The 21094-nt window shown below is 41.7% G+C and overlaps 3 protein-coding genes across 6 annotated transcripts; 1 reads left to right on the top strand and 2 right to left on the bottom strand.

Moving 5' to 3' along the window:
* Positions 1-592: 592 nt before the first annotated feature.
* l2hgdh (L-2-hydroxyglutarate dehydrogenase) lies at positions 593-7533 on the bottom strand. The gene is made up of 10 exons (XM_041953711.1): positions 7334-7533; positions 5412-5527; positions 4822-4973; positions 4086-4217; positions 3847-4009; positions 3712-3746; positions 3463-3630; positions 2418-2575; positions 2131-2262; positions 593-1953 (listed from the first exon to the last, which is right to left on the bottom strand). Exons 1-10 carry the CDS (start codon positions 7423-7425, stop codon positions 1758-1760), a joined length of 1344 nt encoding a protein of 447 aa, XP_041809645.1. The 5' UTR covers positions 7426-7533; the 3' UTR covers positions 593-1757.
* A 101-nt stretch (positions 7534-7634) lies between these two features.
* Positions 7635-12229, top strand: dmac2l (distal membrane arm assembly component 2 like). 2 transcript variants are annotated; one of them, XM_041953944.1, is made up of 5 exons: positions 7635-7686; positions 7807-7910; positions 9211-9419; positions 10967-11138; positions 11241-12229. In XM_041953944.1, exons 2-5 carry the CDS (start codon positions 7816-7818, stop codon positions 11353-11355), a joined length of 591 nt encoding a protein of 196 aa, XP_041809878.1. In that variant the 5' UTR covers positions 7635-7686; positions 7807-7815; the 3' UTR covers positions 11356-12229. The 2 variants fall into 2 exon arrangements, with proteins under 2 accessions (XP_041809878.1, XP_041809879.1); XM_041953945.1 differs by having other exon boundaries at positions 7661-7686; positions 7795-7910.
* Positions 11540-20924, bottom strand: cdkl1 (cyclin-dependent kinase-like 1 (CDC2-related kinase)). Of its 3 annotated transcripts, none has more exons than XM_041953941.1 (10): positions 20804-20924; positions 19748-20080; positions 18116-18237; positions 15589-15661; positions 15113-15203; positions 14473-14673; positions 14002-14084; positions 13788-13844; positions 13435-13596; positions 11540-12803 (listed from the first exon to the last, which is right to left on the bottom strand). In XM_041953941.1, the coding sequence occupies exons 2-10, from the start codon at positions 19913-19915 to the stop codon at positions 12702-12704; spliced, it is 1059 nt and encodes a 352-aa protein (XP_041809875.1). In that variant the 5' UTR covers positions 19916-20080; positions 20804-20924; the 3' UTR covers positions 11540-12701. The 3 variants fall into 3 exon arrangements, with proteins under 3 accessions (XP_041809875.1, XP_041809877.1, XP_041809876.1); XM_041953943.1 differs by having other exon boundaries at positions 19748-20022; positions 20804-20897; XM_041953942.1 differs by having other exon boundaries at positions 19748-19990; positions 20804-20897.
* Between the last annotated feature and the right edge of the window lie 170 nt (positions 20925-21094).

Genomic DNA, 21094 nt, shown 5'->3' with positions numbered 1-21094 from the left:
TGCTGCTGCTCTCTGCGCCGCGCGTCCGCTGTCAGGCACGCACGCTGCGTAATTCCACATTTTATTGGACAGAAAAAACAAGGCTGGACTTCTGTCTCATTTCGTGTTGGGGACCCATGTTGTCGCCGGAAGATTAATAGTCTTTGAAATATAGGCCGGTCACATAAACAAATCAACCTTTACTTATTGACTTTCCTTTTGTAACTAAGTAGTATTTACATAAATACCTGAGACATCACTAAATGGATTTTATTAGAAACATGGATGCAAATAAATCCACGTAACTTTCAAGTCATTATGCTGCCATTACCAGCAAAACATTAAGAACATCTGGTTTTAGCAATAGCATCAAATGTAGACATATTTCGTGCTTGCATTGAAGCTCATATAGCATGTTTGTTGCTGTGATTCTGCCTCCTTGTGGACAAACTCAATAAGTGCTTGGCTCAGAAAAAGATGGAACTGCTGCAAACTAAAAAAAAAAAAAAAAATCAAAAGTACGAATAGGTCAAAATGTGTAGAAACAACTTTTTAATTTTGTTCTTTTTCTATTTACTATTTCTGTTCTCCATTCACCTTGGAAGGAAGTGAAATTGTGGCAAAAATCCCTACTTTCTTTTTAATATTTAAAAAGTACCTCAGACAAACAGAATAATATGTAGCCCATGTTTAAAAGGCAAATGGCACAAACCACAAACACTGGTACATTTGGTATTCAAAAATATGCATTTATGGTACAAATACTTTCACACTCACTTTTCAATAAATGGGATGAAATAACAGAAAAGGTGATTGGTTTTATTGGAATATTATCTGGACAGTTTTCACAGTATGTGAAGCGTTTGAAGCTATAACACAGAGCAAATTCTGGCAGAATTGTATAAAATCACCACCCACACACATAAACAACTTCTAAAACATCCACGTGTTCCCAGGTTACACCAATGTAGATATGACATAAGACTAGAGTATTTCGTCTTGATATGATTTCTTGGTGTTTTTAACTGACCAATGGCCAAAACATTCAAATGAAATAAGCACAAACCGTATTTCTTAATCAACTGTGTATTTTGTAGCTTTGTGCGACATAAAGGGTTTAATTAAAAAATGATAAAACTATTTTAATTCACATCCAACTTTCCCACACTTGCAAGTAGGGAGAATCTTTTTACATTTAATTCTAAAATATTTTATAACTCAAGAAAACAATCCTTCTTTTTTCCCCCCCAAAAAAAAGGTTCAAAATGATATTATTGGAGCTGCACCTTTTTTTCTACGCTCAACATTTTCACTAAGAGTGCTCACTCACTCATGCTGCTCGTACTTTTTAGATAAACGTTTGGTAGAAAAATATTTTTTGCTGCAAATGTGGAGTAAACACAACACACAACCTGAAACAGCAAGTAAAAAGTAAAAACAGTCTTAAAAATTGAATTAAGTCAAAGATATCTTTCTTCACCTAAATTAAGGCTTGACCTGCAATAAAAATGTCTCTATGATGCTGAGGTAGTGACAGCTTGATACAACATCATAGTTGTATCAAAGGGTAAAGGTTTCTTTGGGGAGAGTTTCTTCTCATTCTATCCGAGGGTCTAAGGACAGAGGCTGTTGTATGATGTACAGACTGTAAAGCTCTTGAGGCAAACTGTGATTTGTGATACTGGGCTATGTGTACACCGCAAATGAAATCTATTTGACCATTTTCATGTGGCTGGGTTATTTTGGCTCTTTCTTCTGTCTGCGATCACCGTGTTTCTCTACAGATTGAAGCGACTCTCCACCTCGTCCGCGATCATTTCAGCGATGGCAAGGGAGGAGGTGGCCGCCGGCGATGGAGCGTTTCTCACATGGAGCACCCGACTGCCCACATCCCCGACCCCGCCGTCGAACACAAAGTCGTCCACGAGGTTTCCGTCTCGGTCGAGAGCCTGAGCTCGAACTCCTGCAGGACCCCTAGAGAAGAAACAACATGCAGGGTTATTGAAGACAGTACTGAATCATATCATTTATCCTCTTACCTGTGCTGTTAAACCTGACAAAGACTCATTAAGTGCACCTAGTAACAAACACCTGATACATACTATATACCATAATGTGCATGCATTATTAGGTGTTGCATCGTTGCTCTACCTGAGCACATCACTCAGCGTGAGTTCAGGGATGTACTTCTGCAGGAGTTTGACCTGTGCACCAATGAAAACTCCTCTATACATTTCTCCAATCCCATATGCCATGTTCCTCATTACCAGCTTCTGAAGGCCCCTGCAGAATAAAAAGACAAACATTGAATATTCAGTATCACCTACCACGCAACAATTACAACAGAATTACATCATTTCAGAATCTGTGTCTCCTTTCCACCGACAGTTCCAGGACTGTACACAAACTCTGGAACAGATAAAAATGTCCTGTTGTACCTGAATGAGAGTGCATCTACAAAGTCTCGGGCGCTGAAGTCGTACACTTTGTAACCCTCCCGTTTGAAGGCGAGGACTGCGTTGGGGCCGAGCCAAACACTTCCATCCATCCGCGGGGTGAAGTGGACTCCAAGGAAGGGGAAACGTGGGTCAGGGACCTATACATGTATTTTATAGAAACAAAATTAAGTAGCAAGGATCAAGTATGTATGCATTACTTGAATCAATCTAATTGCAGTATCAGGAGATCCACTCATATGTAAAAAATGTAAAAGAGTTACTCCAAAAAAGGACTTCATCTATCATCAGAAGGCAGATTAAGGTGGTAGGAAACAACAACTAATAAATACCAGATGTGCAAAGTGATTGTATAGTTGCATCAATTACATGGTGTGTAAAACTTCACAATGATACATATCAACACTCACTTTAGTTCAACCTTTACCTGCTTCTCATATTGATTTTAAAACAAAACCAAAAGCTTGAAACTGGAAATATACTCTACTCATCTTCCCTCAAAACCTGCAGGGTCACAGGTTTTGGATTTGAACCTGCATTCAGCAAGATTTCTCATGGTTTTGTGTTCATCTTAAAACCATAAGTAGAACTGAAAATATTGTGGATGAAACCCTTTTTTATTCAAATTATTTTCAGCTGCTTGTAAATCAATATTCCAGGATGGAGGGATTGAAATTTAAGAGGAAATCCAAACCGGAATCGACAGCAGCTTAACCAGTTTTCTCATTTTTTGTCTCATAGCATCTCCACACCTTCCATCCAGTAATAAGAAATCCAGAGGCTGCAGATTACTGATCTCATGTTGCATGATTTTTAACTTGTGAATTCCTTCAAACTCAATTCAAACAGCCACCTCTTTCTGCCACTTGGGGCCGCCAATGTTTGAAGTTGCAGAGTACAGCTTTGAGTCAGTAGAAGTCATATACAGCACTTGCATGTGATGAGAAACATCTGCAGAGCGAATGATTTATGTCGTCTACGCAGCTTGAAGAGTTGGACATGTGGACATATGGCTCTTCAGACTCACAGGGTAGATATTTCCCTTCACCAGATAGTGTTTCTCTGGCTTCAAGACCAAATAATCTCCTCTGAAGGGGACAATCCGAGGCTCCCGACTGCATCCAGATATCTGTGACAGGCGGTCTGAGTACAGCCCTCCACAGGTCAGGACATAACGGCACCGCACCTCATTACCCTGTAAAAACAATATTTCAATCGATGGAAACAATAGAACGCAGTCTAAACATCATGACGCTTTTATTTGCACATGTCTTGCCTTTTTGTCTCTGATGGCAATTGGATATTTCATTCCTGCAAATGAATAAAAAAAGAGAAACATATTGAGGTGGACTTCAAATAACTGTTAAAAATGACCGTACTGACACACTGATGTACTGAACCTGTCTATTACCGTCAGTGCTCCCAGCTGGGCTCTCCTTGACCATGGAAATGTCATTGATCTCAGATTCAGTTACCACCGTGCCACCTGCCTCCTCAAAGTCTTTGCCGTATCTGAGAGCCACCATCCTCCAGTCCACAATGCCGGTATAGGGTGAATCCAAGGCCATTACACCCTGCAAGGACGACATACTATAGGCCTTTACTGCCATCTTTTCTTCTGTATAACAACAGCGTCTCTGACACTCTTACCCTGCAGTATGGCTCTCGCTCTCGGATTTCCTTGGCATCGATAATACTGAGGTCACGCACATTGTTCTGCATGCCGCGCTCGTACAGAGCTTTCAGCCTGGGTATCTCCTCCTGCTCCACAGCCACGATAAGCTGCCACCACAGAAATACACTGATCAACACCAAGACAGACGCAACACAGTGATCCACATGGAAGCTCCATGCAGCAGTGAGTAACAGCCAGGGTTCTTGTACCCCCGGGGGTACTTCTGCAGTTGCCATGGTGTACACTGAGAGACTGTGGAGTCTGATATGAAAAACATACTTTAAAAGATACAAACAGGTCCATATTTGTATTTTAATAAATGTTGAAATAGAGAGCTAAACCTAATGGACAACCCGAGCTCTACTCCTGTAAGTCTGCACAGTATCACACTAACACTGACAGGGTCTGAGGCTTTATTCAAACTAATGATGTCCCAATAATGGATACTTATGACAAAATGAAAGCAAACCTTCAGTTTACTGACTGTTACTTATCATATCTGAAAATACAATTTACTCAATGTTGAATTATGCTAAGTAAGAAGCTGCAACATTTTGAACAATTTGAAAATCTGATGGTTTTGTTTGGTTAGATCTAAAATTATTTATTTGTCTATAAAGAGTTGACAAATCGACCGGAGTTTTCTCACAATGTCTGTATTATATGCATATTGTGAAGCAACGCACTAATCTGGTTAAGACTAAAACAGACCTTTCCGCATCTCTTGTAAGGGAGTCCTTTCTTGTCGCAGTACTCGTAGGCTAAAGTGGCTCCTCGCACACACAGACGGGCCTTCAGCGAGCCCGGCGTGTAGTAGATGCCGCTGTGAATGACTCCACTGTTGTGCCCACTCTGGTGTACAGCTGGTGAGTTCGAAAGAGATGTGAAGAGGAACAAGAGGAAGAGGATGAAAGACAGAAAACGAGGTTCTATTAGGATTCTCAGATTGATATATAACATCAGACCTTTTTATGGGTGATTACTTTAAAGGCCACAAAGATAAGTTGAAAAAAAAAACATACATTTCTTTTTAAGATGCTTGCTTTCCATTCAGGTTTAAGGATGTTTCATATTTGTGTTCAATGAGTGAACGGTGCAGGACCAGTTTTTAACAGTACTGCAGCACAATCTTTACACAATGCCCTCAAATTAAAGCTAAAACTTGGCACTTGACCCTCATAGTCATTGTTCTGTGCCACTGACTGCACTATGCCATTGTTTTTTAATCACTGTGACACACAAAACTTGTTTTAGAACAACTTGTTGTCTTCCTTCACCACAACTTTCATAACCCAACCCACCGAGCTGTTTTTCTTTCTCCAGCAGGATGAAGCTGAGTGACGGGTGTCGCAGGAGGAGCTCTCTGGCTGTGGCCAGGCCCACGATGCCAGCTCCCACCACGGCCACGTCATACGTGCTGAAATATGGGTGACATTCGAGGTTATGTGCAGTTCAAATTTAAGATGGTTACTGATAACCCACCAGCTTTACATGTTGCAAAAGGTAGAAAGCAGGGCAGAAAATTTAGGTCAGAGGTTCAATGACCAGCTGTGCTGCTGAACTGCATGAGTAGCTGCATGAGACCTTTGAAACTGAGCGGAAGGGAAACAAACGCCACAAGTGTTGTAGTTAACAGATGATTTTTATCTGCAAAGAGAATATTCAGCTCTGTCACAAGGTTACACCAATAAATCCATTACCTAAACCTAATTACTACAGACGACTATCTACTGTATGTAAGCAGCAGTCTCAGGATATCAAACTTGTCCACAATCCACCACAGGATTTCACATCAGGAAGCATTTGAAAAGGGAGCTGGAAGAACACAATGTTCAAGACCGGGAGAATGCTTCAAATCCTGCTCCCTCATGACCTGCTCTGAACACTTGGAACAGTGGACATCTTGTTTTCGTTCTGGAAAATCAGAACCAGACAAAGTGCCGTGCTGCTCAACAAGGGGAGGGACCAGCGAATCCATCTGAAGAATAACAGTGGGAGCGTCAAAAGTTTATTGCAGCAAGAGCTGGGTCGCCACTTAGCCTAAAAAAACATGCACTAATAGTGCAAATATGCTACAGAGAAATGCTGCTTCGAGGGTTTTCAGATTCAATTTACATTCAGGACTGTTTGAACATGTAAAAGTGCTCACAGATGTTCCATTTTAAACCTGAGAAACATTTAATGTCAGATAATCTGAGATTACACTGGGTCTTGCTGGTCTCATTTAAAAAAAACAGAGAGTTACCCAATTGTTCTAGATAAATAACTTTAAGTTACAACATCTGTGTTTCAGTTTACTTAAAGCAGGCTGGGGAGGGGCCACGTTACATAAGATGCATACCATACCCCCAGAGTCAAGTCCATTTGAGTTGTATAGAATCACAATTTGCTGCAAGGGTCTTAACAGTGAGTGCAGCATACAACAGCCTCTGTCTTTAGAGCCTTGATTTCAAAGGGAAAAACAAACTAAAGACCCTTTCAATGGGGATAAAATGGAAGCTGCAACAATGGAGGCATCCCTCTACCAGGACAGACACACATGTAATAGATACCATGCACACAGATAAGATTGACAACAAAAGATATGATAATATATACAATTATGACGACTAAACGTAGAGAGTGAAACAAACGTGGGTGGATGCAGGAGGACAACCGTGCAGCTCCAGGTGTCTCCCACTGAGTTGGAGCTGGGCCACACCACCTCCCCTCCACCACAGCACCACCAGAGGAGCCTGTGGAGTCTCTTAGTTTAATATGAAACACAGGCATGCCTTTCTAAGAGTGCAGCCCACACAAAACTCGTGACTGACTGACTGCTTGACAAAGACAAAGAAAAAGAAAAAACTTCTGCAGGTGAAAGTTAGACTTCATGCGCTCAGACAAAAGTTTAAAAGCGTGCAAAAGACATGGTTGTGGAGATGTTTTTGGTGCATACACAATGCGGTGGGGTGTGCAGGGAGCAGAAGTTATGTAATCCGGTTCTTGGTACATAAATGTCCTTGGCAGTGACTTGGATCGACCGAAAAGTTAGTAATTGAAGAAGCTACCGGGTTGTCGGCCCCTTTTCTGAACGTACCTGTCAGTCAAGGGATAAAATTATAAAGTGAAGCAGAGAAACAAGTATTCGTCAAGCTCCTCACATGTAACTGAACTACACTTCAACGCCATACGGTTAACAACAGCCTGCTTTCTTCTGCTGTAATGTTAATATCATTCTTACTTGTGCAGCTGTCTTGTTGTAATGTCCTTTAGCAGTTTGGGCTGCGCTGCCCGGACAGCCTTAAAAGACGCACCGCTCAGTGTCCGGATCATTGTCACAGAGTTTAGCAGCTCCTCACAGTATCGTCTTCATCGTACTAATGTCAAAATCTATCTCCCGACTTCTGTTTTGTGGTTCCTCCTCCTGCTGCCGCTGCTAGCCCCACATCCTGCTGCCTTATCGCCGCGCCACCCGCGACGTAGCCTACTTTGACGTCCAGCCAATGGGAATTCACGTTTTATTACGTCACGAGGTCAAAGGTCGCAACGATGGACGCGTCTCAAATGTAAACAGTCCGTTCAGTTGGAGGGCAGGTGAGGATTTGTCCTGGGTCGCAGTTGCAGTCGTTTGCTTCATTGATCCAGTCAGTATTTCGGTTGAAATGTAAGATGGGGACAGACTGCTGTTGAATTTATTGTCAGTTTATTTTTCAGCTCAGAGATATGAAGCTTTTATCGAGGGCGGTGCGGTCTGCGGTGGGTCAGAGGGAGTGGAGCCGCAGACACTTCTGGAGCTGGCTCAATGCGGTCTTCAACAAGTGAGACAGCACGATCCCACAGATTAGAGATGTACCTGTGCTAGTTAAAAGCTGGGCGCGCGCACACACACACACACAATCCTGGTCACCTTTTTTGCGCCGATGCACGTATGTTTATATGTACAGTTATTACTGTTAGTATCATATATTATAACATTACTATGAGCTAAGTACCAAACTTTACATACATTAAAGTTTGGGAGCTCAACCCTTACCAATATAATAATCAAAGTTTTAGTTGTTTGTTTAAATTTAGTTGTCAGATAAATGCAGTGAATTAAAAGTTTAGTATTTTCCTGTGAAATGTGTAGTGAAAATATAAGTAGCTTGTACTTGCAGTCAGTTCAGTACTTAGCTACTTTCCACCACTGTGTAATACATTATTCTGACAAGTGTTTGTAATATTTTGTACACCCCATCTGTATCAATTAGGGTTTGACTCTTCTCTTCTGCTCTCTCAGTCTCAACCATTAGCACGTCACATTACATGGCATCAACATGTACACTATGTGCACAAGTAATAGGCAAGTTGTATTTTTGAGGATTAATTTTATTATTGAACAACTACAGTGCTCTCTGCCAATCCGGAAATATTAGGAAACCTCAAACCTGAATATTTAAGAAAGTAAAAGTGAGGTTTTGGCTTTCTTAGGAGAATATGTATGTGTGTACAATTATTGGGCAACTATTACTTTATTTTACTAGTTTATTTTCATCTGTTGGAGTGAGAATAATAAACAACTAAAAAATTGCAAATAAACATTTCTGACATTCAAAAAAGTAAATCAGTGACCAGTATAGCCACCCTTCTTTTCAATAACAGTCACAAGACTCCATTCATGATGTCTGTCAGTTTCTTACTCTGTTGATGATCTACTTTTTTTGTGCAGCAGCAACCACAGCCTGTTCACTCTGTTCCAACAGGTGAACTGTTTTCCTTCACCGTTAAGAGCCCACAAGTTCTCAATAGGGTTTAGGTCAGAAAGGAGGCCATGCATCCCTCTGAAAGACTTTTGCAGTTTTCAGAATCAGTTAAATTGCTTTTTTGCCCCATTGTGCTTGAGGGACAGAAGCTGCCTAGCACACCATGATATAAAGTGTTGATCTCCTTAGGCCACATCCTCCCTCATTACACAAAAACACACCACCTGACATGCTTAAATCCAATAAGTATTCAGGTTTGCACATCTTGAAGTTGGCAAATATGCATAAAAAATGATGATGTGGTCAAAATACTCACTTGCCTAATAATTGTGCACACAGTGTGCCGTACTTTGAGTGTTTGCCGATCTTCCTTCAGGGTGGACTATGAAAGGATCAAAGCTGTCGGTCCAGACCGAGCTGCAGCAGAGTGGCTGCTGAGATGTGGTGCCAAAGTGAGGTTTCAAGGTTTCGAGCGCTGGCATCACGACTACAACGGACTGCCAACTGGGCCTCTGGGCAGATACAAGATCCAGGCGATTGACGCCACTGAATCCTGCATCATGTACAGAGGGTTTGACCACCTGGGTCAGTGTTACAGTGTGAGAATATTGTGTTCTTGTCCTTGTGAACTGTCCCACTCTCATTTCCATTTCCCTCCATACGGTCATGGATGTTCTCCCTTGAATAGATTTAATATGGCTGAAACTCTACAGCCACAGACCCGGTGAGGCTGCAGTTCTCATCACACACCAGAAAGCACATCGTTGAATGGGTGAAAAATTACGAGAAATATTTACTTCTTCAAGTCTGAGGGTGTAATTTCCACAGTTCTTAACTAAATCAAAGGGTTTATCTTACTTTTGTGACATTTCAGACTCTTTGAGTTAGACTGTTCTAGATTGAAGTTTGTACTAGCAGCACTTTTGCTAGCTTAGCTTGGCTTGTCTGCATATTTAGCTAAATCCTAACATCAGTCATTAATTATTAATTTAAAACACCTTCAGTTAACTTGATCATATTCAATATTGAAGATCCTGCTGCTTAACAAGGTACATGTAACTAATTTAAGGAGGGTGACTGGTAGCATGCCATATAGCACATTAGCATGCTATTGTTAGCAAGTTTACACGCCAACATTTAGCCTGTTAACACATTAGCTTGTTAACATGCATACAGTTAGTAGGCTTATTTAAACTTGTTAACATTTAGTAGTAGTCAGTATAACATGATATTGTTAGCATAACGTCAGCATTAGCATGACTAGAGCATTCTATGCTAGCATTCAAATTTATTGCTGGAAAATTCAGTCAGTTTTTATGGTTAAATATGATTTGACATTTTTTTTAACTAGTGCATCTGCAACATTATTACCAGAGTTTTGATACAATACCAAAAAATACAGTTTTTTTTAACACAGTTTGAGAAATATAAGAATGTTTATCTTCAAAACTGTTTTTTAGCAAAAGAAGCGTCTAAAATGTTACATAGTGACTAAATACAAGCATCTGCACAGTAACCTTAAAAATAGTCTAAATTTGGAGTATATTCCAAGTATTTACTTGAATCAGGAACTATTTGACCAAAGAAAATCAATAATATAAACAAGAATATCAGTCTGACCAAACATTTGGTAGCAGCTTTCAGTACTTGGTAGTTTTCAGTCAAAGAAGTATTAAGTTTGAAATTTATGACCTGTTGGTGGCCACCAAAGTATTCATCGAAGTTGGTGTCAAATTTAATGGCAATCCATTCAATAATTCACCCTGAAGCCAAGTGTTGGATTGACAGACTGAGGAGCTTGATCGAATCAAAGATTAAAGCTTTGTTCAGAAAGAGTAAATTTTGCATTAACTATGTTAACATGAGCTTGACCTCGACCGTTGACCTGAAAGTGATTCTCCCCTGTTAACAAGAAAGGAAAGGTGCCGGTGAAAGTGCATCTCTCCCAGACTGATTATCCAAAAGTGACGCAAACGAGCAGGATGTTTTACACCGAGCGGGCACACATGGAGCGCCGTCTCTGACCTTGATGCCCGCTGCTTTCCAAACTGTTTTTTGTTGCCAGAGTCCTTCTTTGCCAATGTAAACTTAATCAGCAGACCGTGTGCTGATGGTGTTCTTGTGTTCCCCAGATGGTTTGAAATATTTGGAGGAGATCAAGTTCAACAAGTGTATCTACATTGAGGACACCTGTCTGGAGAGGCTGAGCTCCATCGAGAATCTGCAGGACAGTTTGTACATGATGGAGGTGGTGTCGTGTGGAAATGTGACGGATAAAGGCATCATTGCCCTGCACCAACTCCGGTGAGTGTTTTGTTTTTATAGGTTTCTTTGTGAAGAAAAAAATCTGTTTTAAATGGCACCAATTCGTCCATTTTGTTAAAATCACGTATCAATTCCACACAGGAATCTGGAGTATCTGTTTCTTAGTGACCTTCCTGGGATCAGCGACAAAGACACGACAGTTGACAGACTGCAAACAGCACTTCCACGTCTGGAAATAGCTCTGGATCTGGACTGAGATAACTTTCTGGTTAAGATTGAAAATGCGTCCATATTTTACAAAGGTTTTCAAAGTAAAAAACACAATTTTTGAAGAAACAGACTGGAGCATGACAGGCTTTGATCGTCCAGCAGGCAGATCCTTCAGTTAAAACGTTCAGTGTATTTATATGTGAATCACCAAGTCTTTGTTAAATGAGGAGAACAACAGCGAGGTCTGACTTAGTGGGAAAATATACAGGTTGATGTTTCAGCTGTCAGGACTGTTAAAGCACTTTACACTGTTGACACCAGTTTGTCTTGATGGGACGATATATTCCTTTAATTTATTATATTGTCAACATCCAAGGTATTAAATGTTACTCCATTTGAGGGTACACAGAGCAAACAATTTGTGAAACAGAGCTGCAACGATTAGTCGATTCATTGCAATCGAAAGAAAATTGCCAAATATTTTCATAATGGATTAATTGTTTCAGTCATTTTTCAAGCAAAGATTCAAACATTTGCTGGTTCCAGCTTGTTAAATGTACAGATTCATGATAGTGGATGAAGAGTCTTTGGGTTTCGGACTGTTGGGAAATTGTGATGAGCATTTTTCACAATTTTTGACTAAATGATTAATCATGTAAATAATTGGCAGATCAATTGATGATGATCATAATCGTGCAGCTCTATTGTGAAATGCTGAGGAATCTTTTACATCATTTCCCTTTAGATTAATTTGGCATTTGTACAATATCTGAGGACAGACAGATGGCTGTGAACATCCTTAGCACCAAAGTTCCAGAGATCATGAGTACGATGTGGTGTTGTTACTGCTATGTGCTAGTCAATGTGGGAATGTGTATAACTGTATTCACTCCTGACGTCAATAAATATTTCAGAAATGCTCATGAGTCGTGACAAAACAGCCAGTTTGTGTTCTACGTTATAACTTAATGGAGACGATCGATGAAACAACTCTAACAAAAACACGTCACTCTTACAGAGTCCATCGGTATATAAAAAATACATTTGGCAAACCAGGCAAGGCAGTACGTCGCAGTTTTACCTTCAGTCTACTCAGCAGCTACAAGCAGAGCAGCACGTCGCTCTTTGTCTTTACACATCTATACAAAATACAGCAAAATCAGCTTGAAACGTAGGCAACATACATGAACCATCTGAGTCCACATGTCGGGAAATAGTGCATAGACTGACATCAATATCAAGAGACACCCGGCACAAGCCCCACGTGATGAACAAAAAGTTTAAAAAGTGGTTGAATCCTCGTTAAAAGCCACCAATCTGCTCCATCTCCTGAGTTCTTCAGAAAATGCCGCCCGCTGATGGTGTTTTTAATTCGGCTTGTGAGCAGCAGCTTTAGATGTTTGGTAGGTGGTAGTTGAACTTGCGCAGGTTGTTGTAGTATCGCTTATTGTCCACAGCCGGAAAGATGCTGCTGCTGGTCAGCTGCGGCAAATACTGGACGGAGAAAAGAAAAAAAAATCAAGTTTAACAGACAATTTTGAGAGCAATGAAGTATTTTCACATAGACACAATTAATTAATTTAGTGGTTAGAAAAGGTTCCCTGTGTGTACCATTAAACTAAATGATGAGGTTTATTGAGCTCAGGGGTTTCCTGCAGCTTGATAGGTGGTGTAGACTTTTTAGGGGAATGCAGCTACAAAATGTCCTTAACATGCAACTTTATTTTTTATTATTATGATTCAATGTGTTTTACCTGCCTTTTCACCAATTTAAAGTGTCCTTGTGTGTGACAGTCATTATTAAATTTCTCAGTATTCAAAATTATCCGTTATTGCAATGTTTAAGACTAGTTTACAGTGAACCGAGGCAAAAAAGTTTGATCTTTAAGTGTATTGAAGCTGCTGATACCTGATATTTAACATTTTTTCTTGCAATGTTTCCATACACGTCCATTTCTTTCAAAGAAAACACAAATCAGCTTGCAGATTTTCCAGATGTTGGATAGCTGACAACGCTGGCTGGAGGATGTGCGACATTTAAAAACGCTGACACTAGCTCTAAACGTGGCAGCGGCACACTGGCGCTCTGAGTCCGTCGTCGTTGTTCGTGCAGAAGGCCACTCACCCCGGGAGGAAGGTGTTTGCGAGGCAAACGTGTCCTCTTGTAGCTGGAGCGGTCCTGCTCTCGGGAGGTGCTCTCGCTCTTTTCTCGCAGGCTGTCGAAGTACGAGTGCTGGAGGAGCTGCTCACAGGTGAGCCGCTCGGACGGGTCCATCCTCAGACAACCCTAAAACCGTCCAAACCAGAGAGGTCAGACCGCCTGTTTTCCAGTATCTGCTCTGCTTAGTTTAGAACACGCAGCTCTTTGCACATAGTTTCTGATTTGTTGTTAGGTGGAATGAAAAACATGCACATTTGACTGTGTTTTGCTTGAAGTGTATTCAGATTTTGCGTCTGGTGTACAACACAAACTTTTACCTTCATGAGACTCAGCGCTTGATGTGAGAGATTTGGATATTTCTGCTCCAAAGGTTCCTACAGAAAGAAAATGGACAAAGATTCTCTGATTTTGCTGCTTTTTCTTCCATTGATTTTCCATGATTTAACCTTTGTGTGCAGAGCTGAGGACGGCAAAACTCTCTGAATATCAAATCATGAAGCACCCGGAGATGGAGCGGGTGGTGTTTCTCACCATCTCTTGTGGCTCCGGGATGGAAACTCCACAGAAGAACTGGTTGTTGCTGAAGACCTGCTGGTGTCGAGGGATCAGATCTCCTGCAGAGGACGAGAAAGACGAACGTGAGACACAATGTTTAGTAAAGCTTGGTATCATTGTTTGTCCAAAACTTCATAGAGATTGTTTTTTTTTTTTATTATTCTCACATATTTTTGAAAAAAAAAATTCAAAACACATAAGTGGTGCAAAATTTTTGTTTCTGCTTTGTTATTAATTGATGTTCATTGCATATAAATCAATAAAGCTCGATCATTATTAAGCCCTTTCACTGTTTGTTTCAGAGCTTTTTATTTTCAGATTTAAACTGTCTGATAATTACGTATCATCATATTGCAGTTCAGTGGAAGGACAATAAATAACATTAATCATCCTCAGTCACAAGCATCACAAATCTTCCCGTTCAGAGCAGCAGCAGGTTCATCTCACCCAGAGTCTTTCTGATCAGGTACAGCTGGTCCATGTCAGACTTCCCGGGCCACAGAGGGATCCCCGACAGCAGCTCGGCGAACACGCAGCCGATCGCCCACACGTCCACTGGAGGGCCATACTGAGTGTCTCCCACCAGCAGCTCAGGGGCCCGGTACCAACGAGTCGCCACGTAGTCTGTGTAGTAGTCGCATGGCCCCGCTGACGGCACGAAAACACAGAACAGGTGAAGTCAGGTGTGTGAAGACTGAGCTATCAGGTGAAGGTGAAGGCTCAAGAAAATGTGCATAGATTTATACCTTCCTCCCCTGCCTTTGCTGTCTCTCTCCAGCTGTCACCATAATAATAATAATAATAATAATAATAAGGCAGAAAATAATCCCAAAAAATAATCTTAAAAAACAAGAGGCTACTTCTGACGTTGTCGCTGGAAAAACTACACATTTTAAGACAAAGATTAAGTTTCCGCTTTAGAGTCAACGCATACAAACTTCCTTTCAATAAAACCTGCGCAGCTTCACACCTGAATCACACAGCGTTTAATGCCTGGAGCCTTAAAACACAAGGTCAGCCACACTGCAGGAAACATGTACAGACAGAGTCCACCAGGTGGCGCTGTCAGGTACGTATGAAGACTTACTGAGAATCCTGGCAAAGCCAAAGTCGCAGAGTTTGATGACTTGGTGTTTGGTGATGAGGATGTTTTCCGGCTTGACGTCGCGGTGAATGCACTGCAGGGACACAAACAGTCCAATCAGATCATGGAAAACTCAAGAATGTGTCCAGATGCTTGTGAGGTGCTGAGAACAAAGGGGCCTGTGTGAGACAGTAAAAGCAGAGAGACAGAGCTTTCTGGCCTTCATGCCACGCTGTTAAATGGAGGCCTTGCAGCTTTTGTTGTGTCTAGGTGATACATTAACTGCTGGTCAGCCAGGGGGAAGGAATTCTTGTTAAAAAAGAGCCATAAAGCAGACGGCCTGGTGGGAGCTGGAGGAGGGAGGAGGCCGAAGGAGCTCAAAAACAAGCTGAGGGAAGGACAGACAACTAGAAAACACACTGCACACGGCATGAGGAGGGACGCAGGAGTAGAAGAAGAAACGCGGGTCAGTCACGTACGTTCTGTTTGTGACAGAAGTTGACAGCTTGAAGCGTCTGCCAGGTGATACTTCTCACGAGGTGCTCTGGAACTCTGGGAGACGAGAAGAAAAAGGTCCATCAGTCAACTTATCAACAGCGATAAATTAAGTTTAAACGTGAGTTTGAACCTTCAATTTGAATTTTGAGCAGCAAACAACATAAAATTCTGCACACAAGATCCACCAAGTTTTCCAACTCCAAACAACAGCTGACTAAGAAGTTAGTAAGTTGATGAAGGCAATAAAATTTGGCTGAAAGCTCCAGAACATTTGCAGTTAGTGGATCTTTTTTTTTTTTTTTGTTTAAGTGACCGTTTCAGTAATTTAAAGAAAAATACCAAACGTCTGTAGATTCACAAAGTATTTTTTTGATTGCTTTTCTTTGCTTTATAATTTTTATAAAGTATAAATATCTATAGAAAGGAAATTCTTTGTTTTTCTATGGCTGTCAGTTGGACTAGTTCGGCTACAGTTAGTTGTGATTGTCATTATTTTTTAACGTAAATTAGAAATTAGCGTAAAAATCCGATTATTTTCAGCAAATTAGTGAAACGTTTAACAACGAAACAACAGGTCTGCAGCCTGTGCTACATGCTAGCATCTGCATGCTAACATACCCACGATGACAATGCTAACATACTGATTCTTAGCAGGTGTAATGTTTAGCCTTAGTCATCTTTGTTTAGTGTGTTGGGGCTAACCTTTGCTAATTAGCACAGCTGAGTATTTTCTCATGAAGTATTGGACAAACTATCATTTTGACCTGATGATGGTGCAGGAGGAAGAGTCAGTGAGTTATTACGGTTCATCCTGAGGGAACATCGATCCATCGGCAATATCACAGTGTAGAAACACTCTGCTCCAAGTGAATGTCATGCATTCATAATGTTATTTAAGGACAGAAGTACAAGCAGGATGTCCCATTTATATTGCTGGATTACAGTCATTATGTCATGGGGTCAACACAGTGAGTAGGCTTCATCCTCTGGGGACCATGAATGCCTCAACAAAACAGAGCTGCCAGTCCTGGAGCCATGCTGCTAAAACCAGCATGGCTAATGATTAAACAAACAGCTGTAGAGCCAAGTTTGGGTTTGAGGAATCCGGAACAAAAACCAGATTAATGGAGCAGAAAAGATTAATGTAATAAAAGAAGCGTGGATGGATGATATATTTGGATTATTGGAAATAAATAATCTGCTGCTTTGTGGGTCTACTTTTGCTAGTTTTCCTCTGTCCAGCTCCTTCCCCTCAGACGGCTGTGGAGGACAGCGAGCAGTCCTGCCGTCTCCTCCTTTTGTTGCTTCGGGGACCATCATCTATCAGTGTTGCCGTGGAAATGGCTAAATCGAGCCTTGCGACCGGCGATTAATAACGATCTCGGCCCCTTCTCCCCCGCTTTGTTTTCTCTTCTGTTGAACCCTCCGCGTCCAGGAGGCTGCAGGCCAGGACCAGAGGGGGAAACCAGACAGCGAAAACACTCCGTATGAAATGTGGCCTAGCCTAAAGAGCCTCACCAGCTCCCCGCCAGCAAAGCATTCTGGGAGAGCATCACTGTAAACATTCCACAGCGGGCAGGTCAGCCTCCCTGGAGACGAGCGTCGTGCCCGTCCGAGCTGCACAAAGCACAGAGGCTGGTGTGGTATACATGTGATGTCCAGATAATAGAAAGCACACAGCACTGTGTTGAATCAAAAGCCGCCTTACTCGGATTTATGCTCTCATTATCTCAGTGGGACAGAGTCGATGTGAGTACAGTCCCTGAGCTGTGTGTTCACTTCATGTAATTCAGAGTTAAGTCTTTAAACAGATAAATATTCTTTAAATTGCAGGACTAATACAAGTTTCTAAAGCTTTTATTGGTGGAATGGACGTCGCACAAAGGGCGTAGAGATATGGATTTTTATCCGCTGTGGCGCTTCAGCTGGAAGCATCAAATCTGAACTATTCTGCTTCATTTTGTGCCTTTGTCTTTGTTTTTTGGAGAATATTTGGACAATGATGTAATAAAACCTCACGTGCATTTCACACAAACCCCACCGCTGTTCTGGAGCTTTCGACTGTATTGCATGATCTTCAGCAGGTGCAGCTTTTAGCAAACGTTGGCGGTCACGTGATTCAATAAAAAAGCCGAGACAACAGCTACAAAAACTTTTTGATTGCAGAGTGCGTGGAATCGCTCGTTTGGATCACACATTTATTGCACAGCATCGTTTAGCTGGAGTCCAGATGAACTATTGAGCCATTGGAAGGCCTTACATTAAAGATGGCGGCATCTAGATTTGGAACAATGCTGAGCCCGATTTGCATGTGGCATCAATATTTTAGCTAATTAAGCACAATCTGTGTTTGAAAAACCTTCTTTTATTGCCTGAAAGTGTAGAAACTGACCGTGTTGTGAAGTGATTTTAACTTATATTAAGAGCAGAATATGCTTCAATCACTTCTAGCTGTATTTTAGGGTATTTTTGTAGCCTTGTGCGACAGATACGTCTGCATCGACCCACCCTCTGGGATGGCGGTCCAGCTCGTTCAGGACCGTGTGGTCGCAGTACTCGAACACCAGGTGAAGCTTCCGTTTGCGCCGAAACACCTCGATCAGATTCACCAGGTTGGCGTGTTTCAGTTGCTGCAGAGACACAAAACGAGGAAAACGAGTCAGTTTAAGCAGTGAAGCTGTGCAGAGAAACGGTGCCAGCTGTGGTTTGCTCTTATCAAACAGACTAAACTGCTCACGGATGGTAATAAACACGCTGTTGCCCCTGACAATCCGTCCTATTTATGAGCTCCCGGTGTCCAGCAGGCCACTAACACCCCCACCCACCACATGACTGATTCAGCCACTAACAGTTGTACCAGTGCATCTTTGATGAATATTACACAACATGAAACAAGCAGGTTTGAGCCTTTGGTTTAAACAAACTTGGCAGCAAACGTAGAAACGCAGAAACAGGACGGTCTAATTATCGTTGATGTTTTTGTTGTCTGTCAGCCAGGCGACACTTAGCGGCTCAACTCGAATCAGCTGACATGAATATTTGTCTTGCATCCAGAGTCAAAACACTGATGCTACCCTGGTGCCAAAGCCTTTCCAGTTCCAGGCTGCCGAGTGTCTCGTTTCCTGTTATTAAAATTAATTTCACATTCAGTCAGTCCCGGCCCCGCAGGGTGTCCCTTCGTTTGATTACAGCCCTCTGAACCTCTTTTGAACGCCGCTCCTTTGAATGAGAGTTTCTCTGTGCAGCAGCTACAGAAATGCTTCCCTTCTGTCTGCAGAATTAATGCATGCTGTCGCTCCTGCTGGCTGCACAGCAGAGAGGGAAGACTGCGTTTCATGGCACGAAAAACAGGATCTGCATGTTTTTGCACCATAGGATGCACACACACACACACACACACACACACACACACACACACATACACACATGCATAGAAACTACTGTACCAGATAAAAAACAGAATAAAAACAGATCTCTCACAGTGCAAATTAATAGGTAAATGTTTCTCCTTTAATTAATACAGACACAATGGGATTCAGTATAACAACATATTTGTATTATGGTTGATATCTAGACTTGTTTGTACGAATTTGAAGGATCTTGTATGGAAGCCAGGAAGAGGAAAAACGTCAGCCATGATAAAAATAAAAAGTCAAAATTTGGAGATAAACAATAACATTTTGATTTTCAACCTCCTAACTTTGACTTACTCTCATAATCTTCAAATGCTGGTCATAATTTTGACTTTTCCTCTCATATCTTATTTATTGAGCCACATTTTTGCATACTCAGTCATAATTTTCACTTTTTATCTCGTCCTTTTGACTCGATAAGCCAAAATTTGACTCACTATCACATAATTTCGACCTAGTATGTCAAAATGTTGGCTTGTATCTCATCATTTAGACGTTTTCTCTCATCATTTTGACTTAATGAGCCAAAACTTGACATATTATCTCATAGCTTTGATGCACTATCTCAGAATTGTAACATACTATCTTTTTTTAACTACACTGAACTTGGCAGAAATGGGCTTCCAGGCGGGGAGAGCTTGATTGCTGCTACATTCATGTCATGTCAGTCAAAAACGGAGACATAAAGGACAAACAGAAGGAATTAAGGACAATAACATGCTCTTACCTTGAGCATCCGGATCTCCCTCAGTGCGATCTTTTTGATGATGGGGTCGTCCTCTGACTCCACAAACTTCTTGATGGCGACGATCTGCCCCGTGTCTTTGTTCCTGCACTTGAAGACCACCCCGTAGGAGCCCTCTCCGATCTTTCCTATCTTCTCGTACTTCTCCATCCTCAGGCTGGACCAGCGGGCATCCAGAGGGTCCAAGGGGAGGAGGGGGGGGGGGCAGGACTGTCTCTGCAGCCTCTAACCAGGCCAGAGGAGACACAGCAGGGGTTCTCAGCAGGGAGGCAGAGGAGTGAGGGTAATTTGGCCACCTGGTGCTTTTATTAACAGCTGGAATAAATTCATACTGAGGATCAAAGCTGGGTTAAAAACATCCACTAACTAATAACACTGCTCTAACACATAAAATTGATTTTGCCTTATTTGGCCTCTTTTCATGTTATGACATCAGAAATTGTGATTGACCTCTGCATCACTGAGTTATCATGAAAAACAGAGCTGATGTCATGAAGGACTATACGAATATAGTGAAGAACCGACATGCATCTACTAATTTAACAACAGCTATAGAATAAGCTCAGGTTGTGTTTAAGCTCTTGGATAAATGTTAAACTTACGTCTTAAACTGCCTCCAAAAGAGAGATTTAATGGCTTCGAGGCAACATTACACCTGTCTCCCAACAGTTAGATTGCGTAACGAAAACATTTGCAATGCAAAGTATATTAGGTCATTTCCCTGAGGGGATACACGGCGAAAACAGATAACAGAGGCAGTGAAGAGCCGGGGGATGAAATCAAAGTGCTGCACTTAAAAATCAGCCAAACGAGGAAAACATGCAATTATAGCAAACAGCGAACAATGATTGAACAGCTCCGGCTGCATTTTAGAGCTACTGTTGGAGGTTTGTGTGAGATGGAGAAATAGTTGTTATGATCCTAAAAGTTCCTCATCAAAACCAGCTGATCAAAAGTAGGCACCTTTCAATATTTCCGCGAGGCGCGTTTCAGTGAAAACACATCCGGTTGGTCCTAAATTTAAATGTGCAAACTTACTTTCAGTGGAAATGTTCGCAGGTGTTCGTCTGTCAGAAATGTTCAGAGTGAGTGAAGCGTCTGTTTCCTCCAAACGCGACAAGCTGACGATCGCAGCTCAACTGTCCCTGCAGAGCCGCCGGGAGCCAGTTTTTAAGCGTCAAGCCAGCCAGGATGGAGCCTGACGTCCGGGCACGCCTTTCAAAATAAAACGCAAACTGATCACCCATCACTTCCTGTTGTTGTTTTGAGCGTAATCAACAGCCAATGGAACTGATCCACAAACAGCTCGTTTAATTGCACTGTTGGCTG

This window comes from Chelmon rostratus, chromosome 15, assembly GCF_017976325.1.
Source record: "Chelmon rostratus isolate fCheRos1 chromosome 15, fCheRos1.pri, whole genome shotgun sequence".
Lineage (NCBI taxonomy): Eukaryota > Metazoa > Chordata > Actinopteri > Chaetodontiformes > Chaetodontidae > Chelmon > Chelmon rostratus.
Note: the sequence above shows the minus strand (reverse complement) of the source record. Positions and strands in the feature narration are given on the sequence as shown.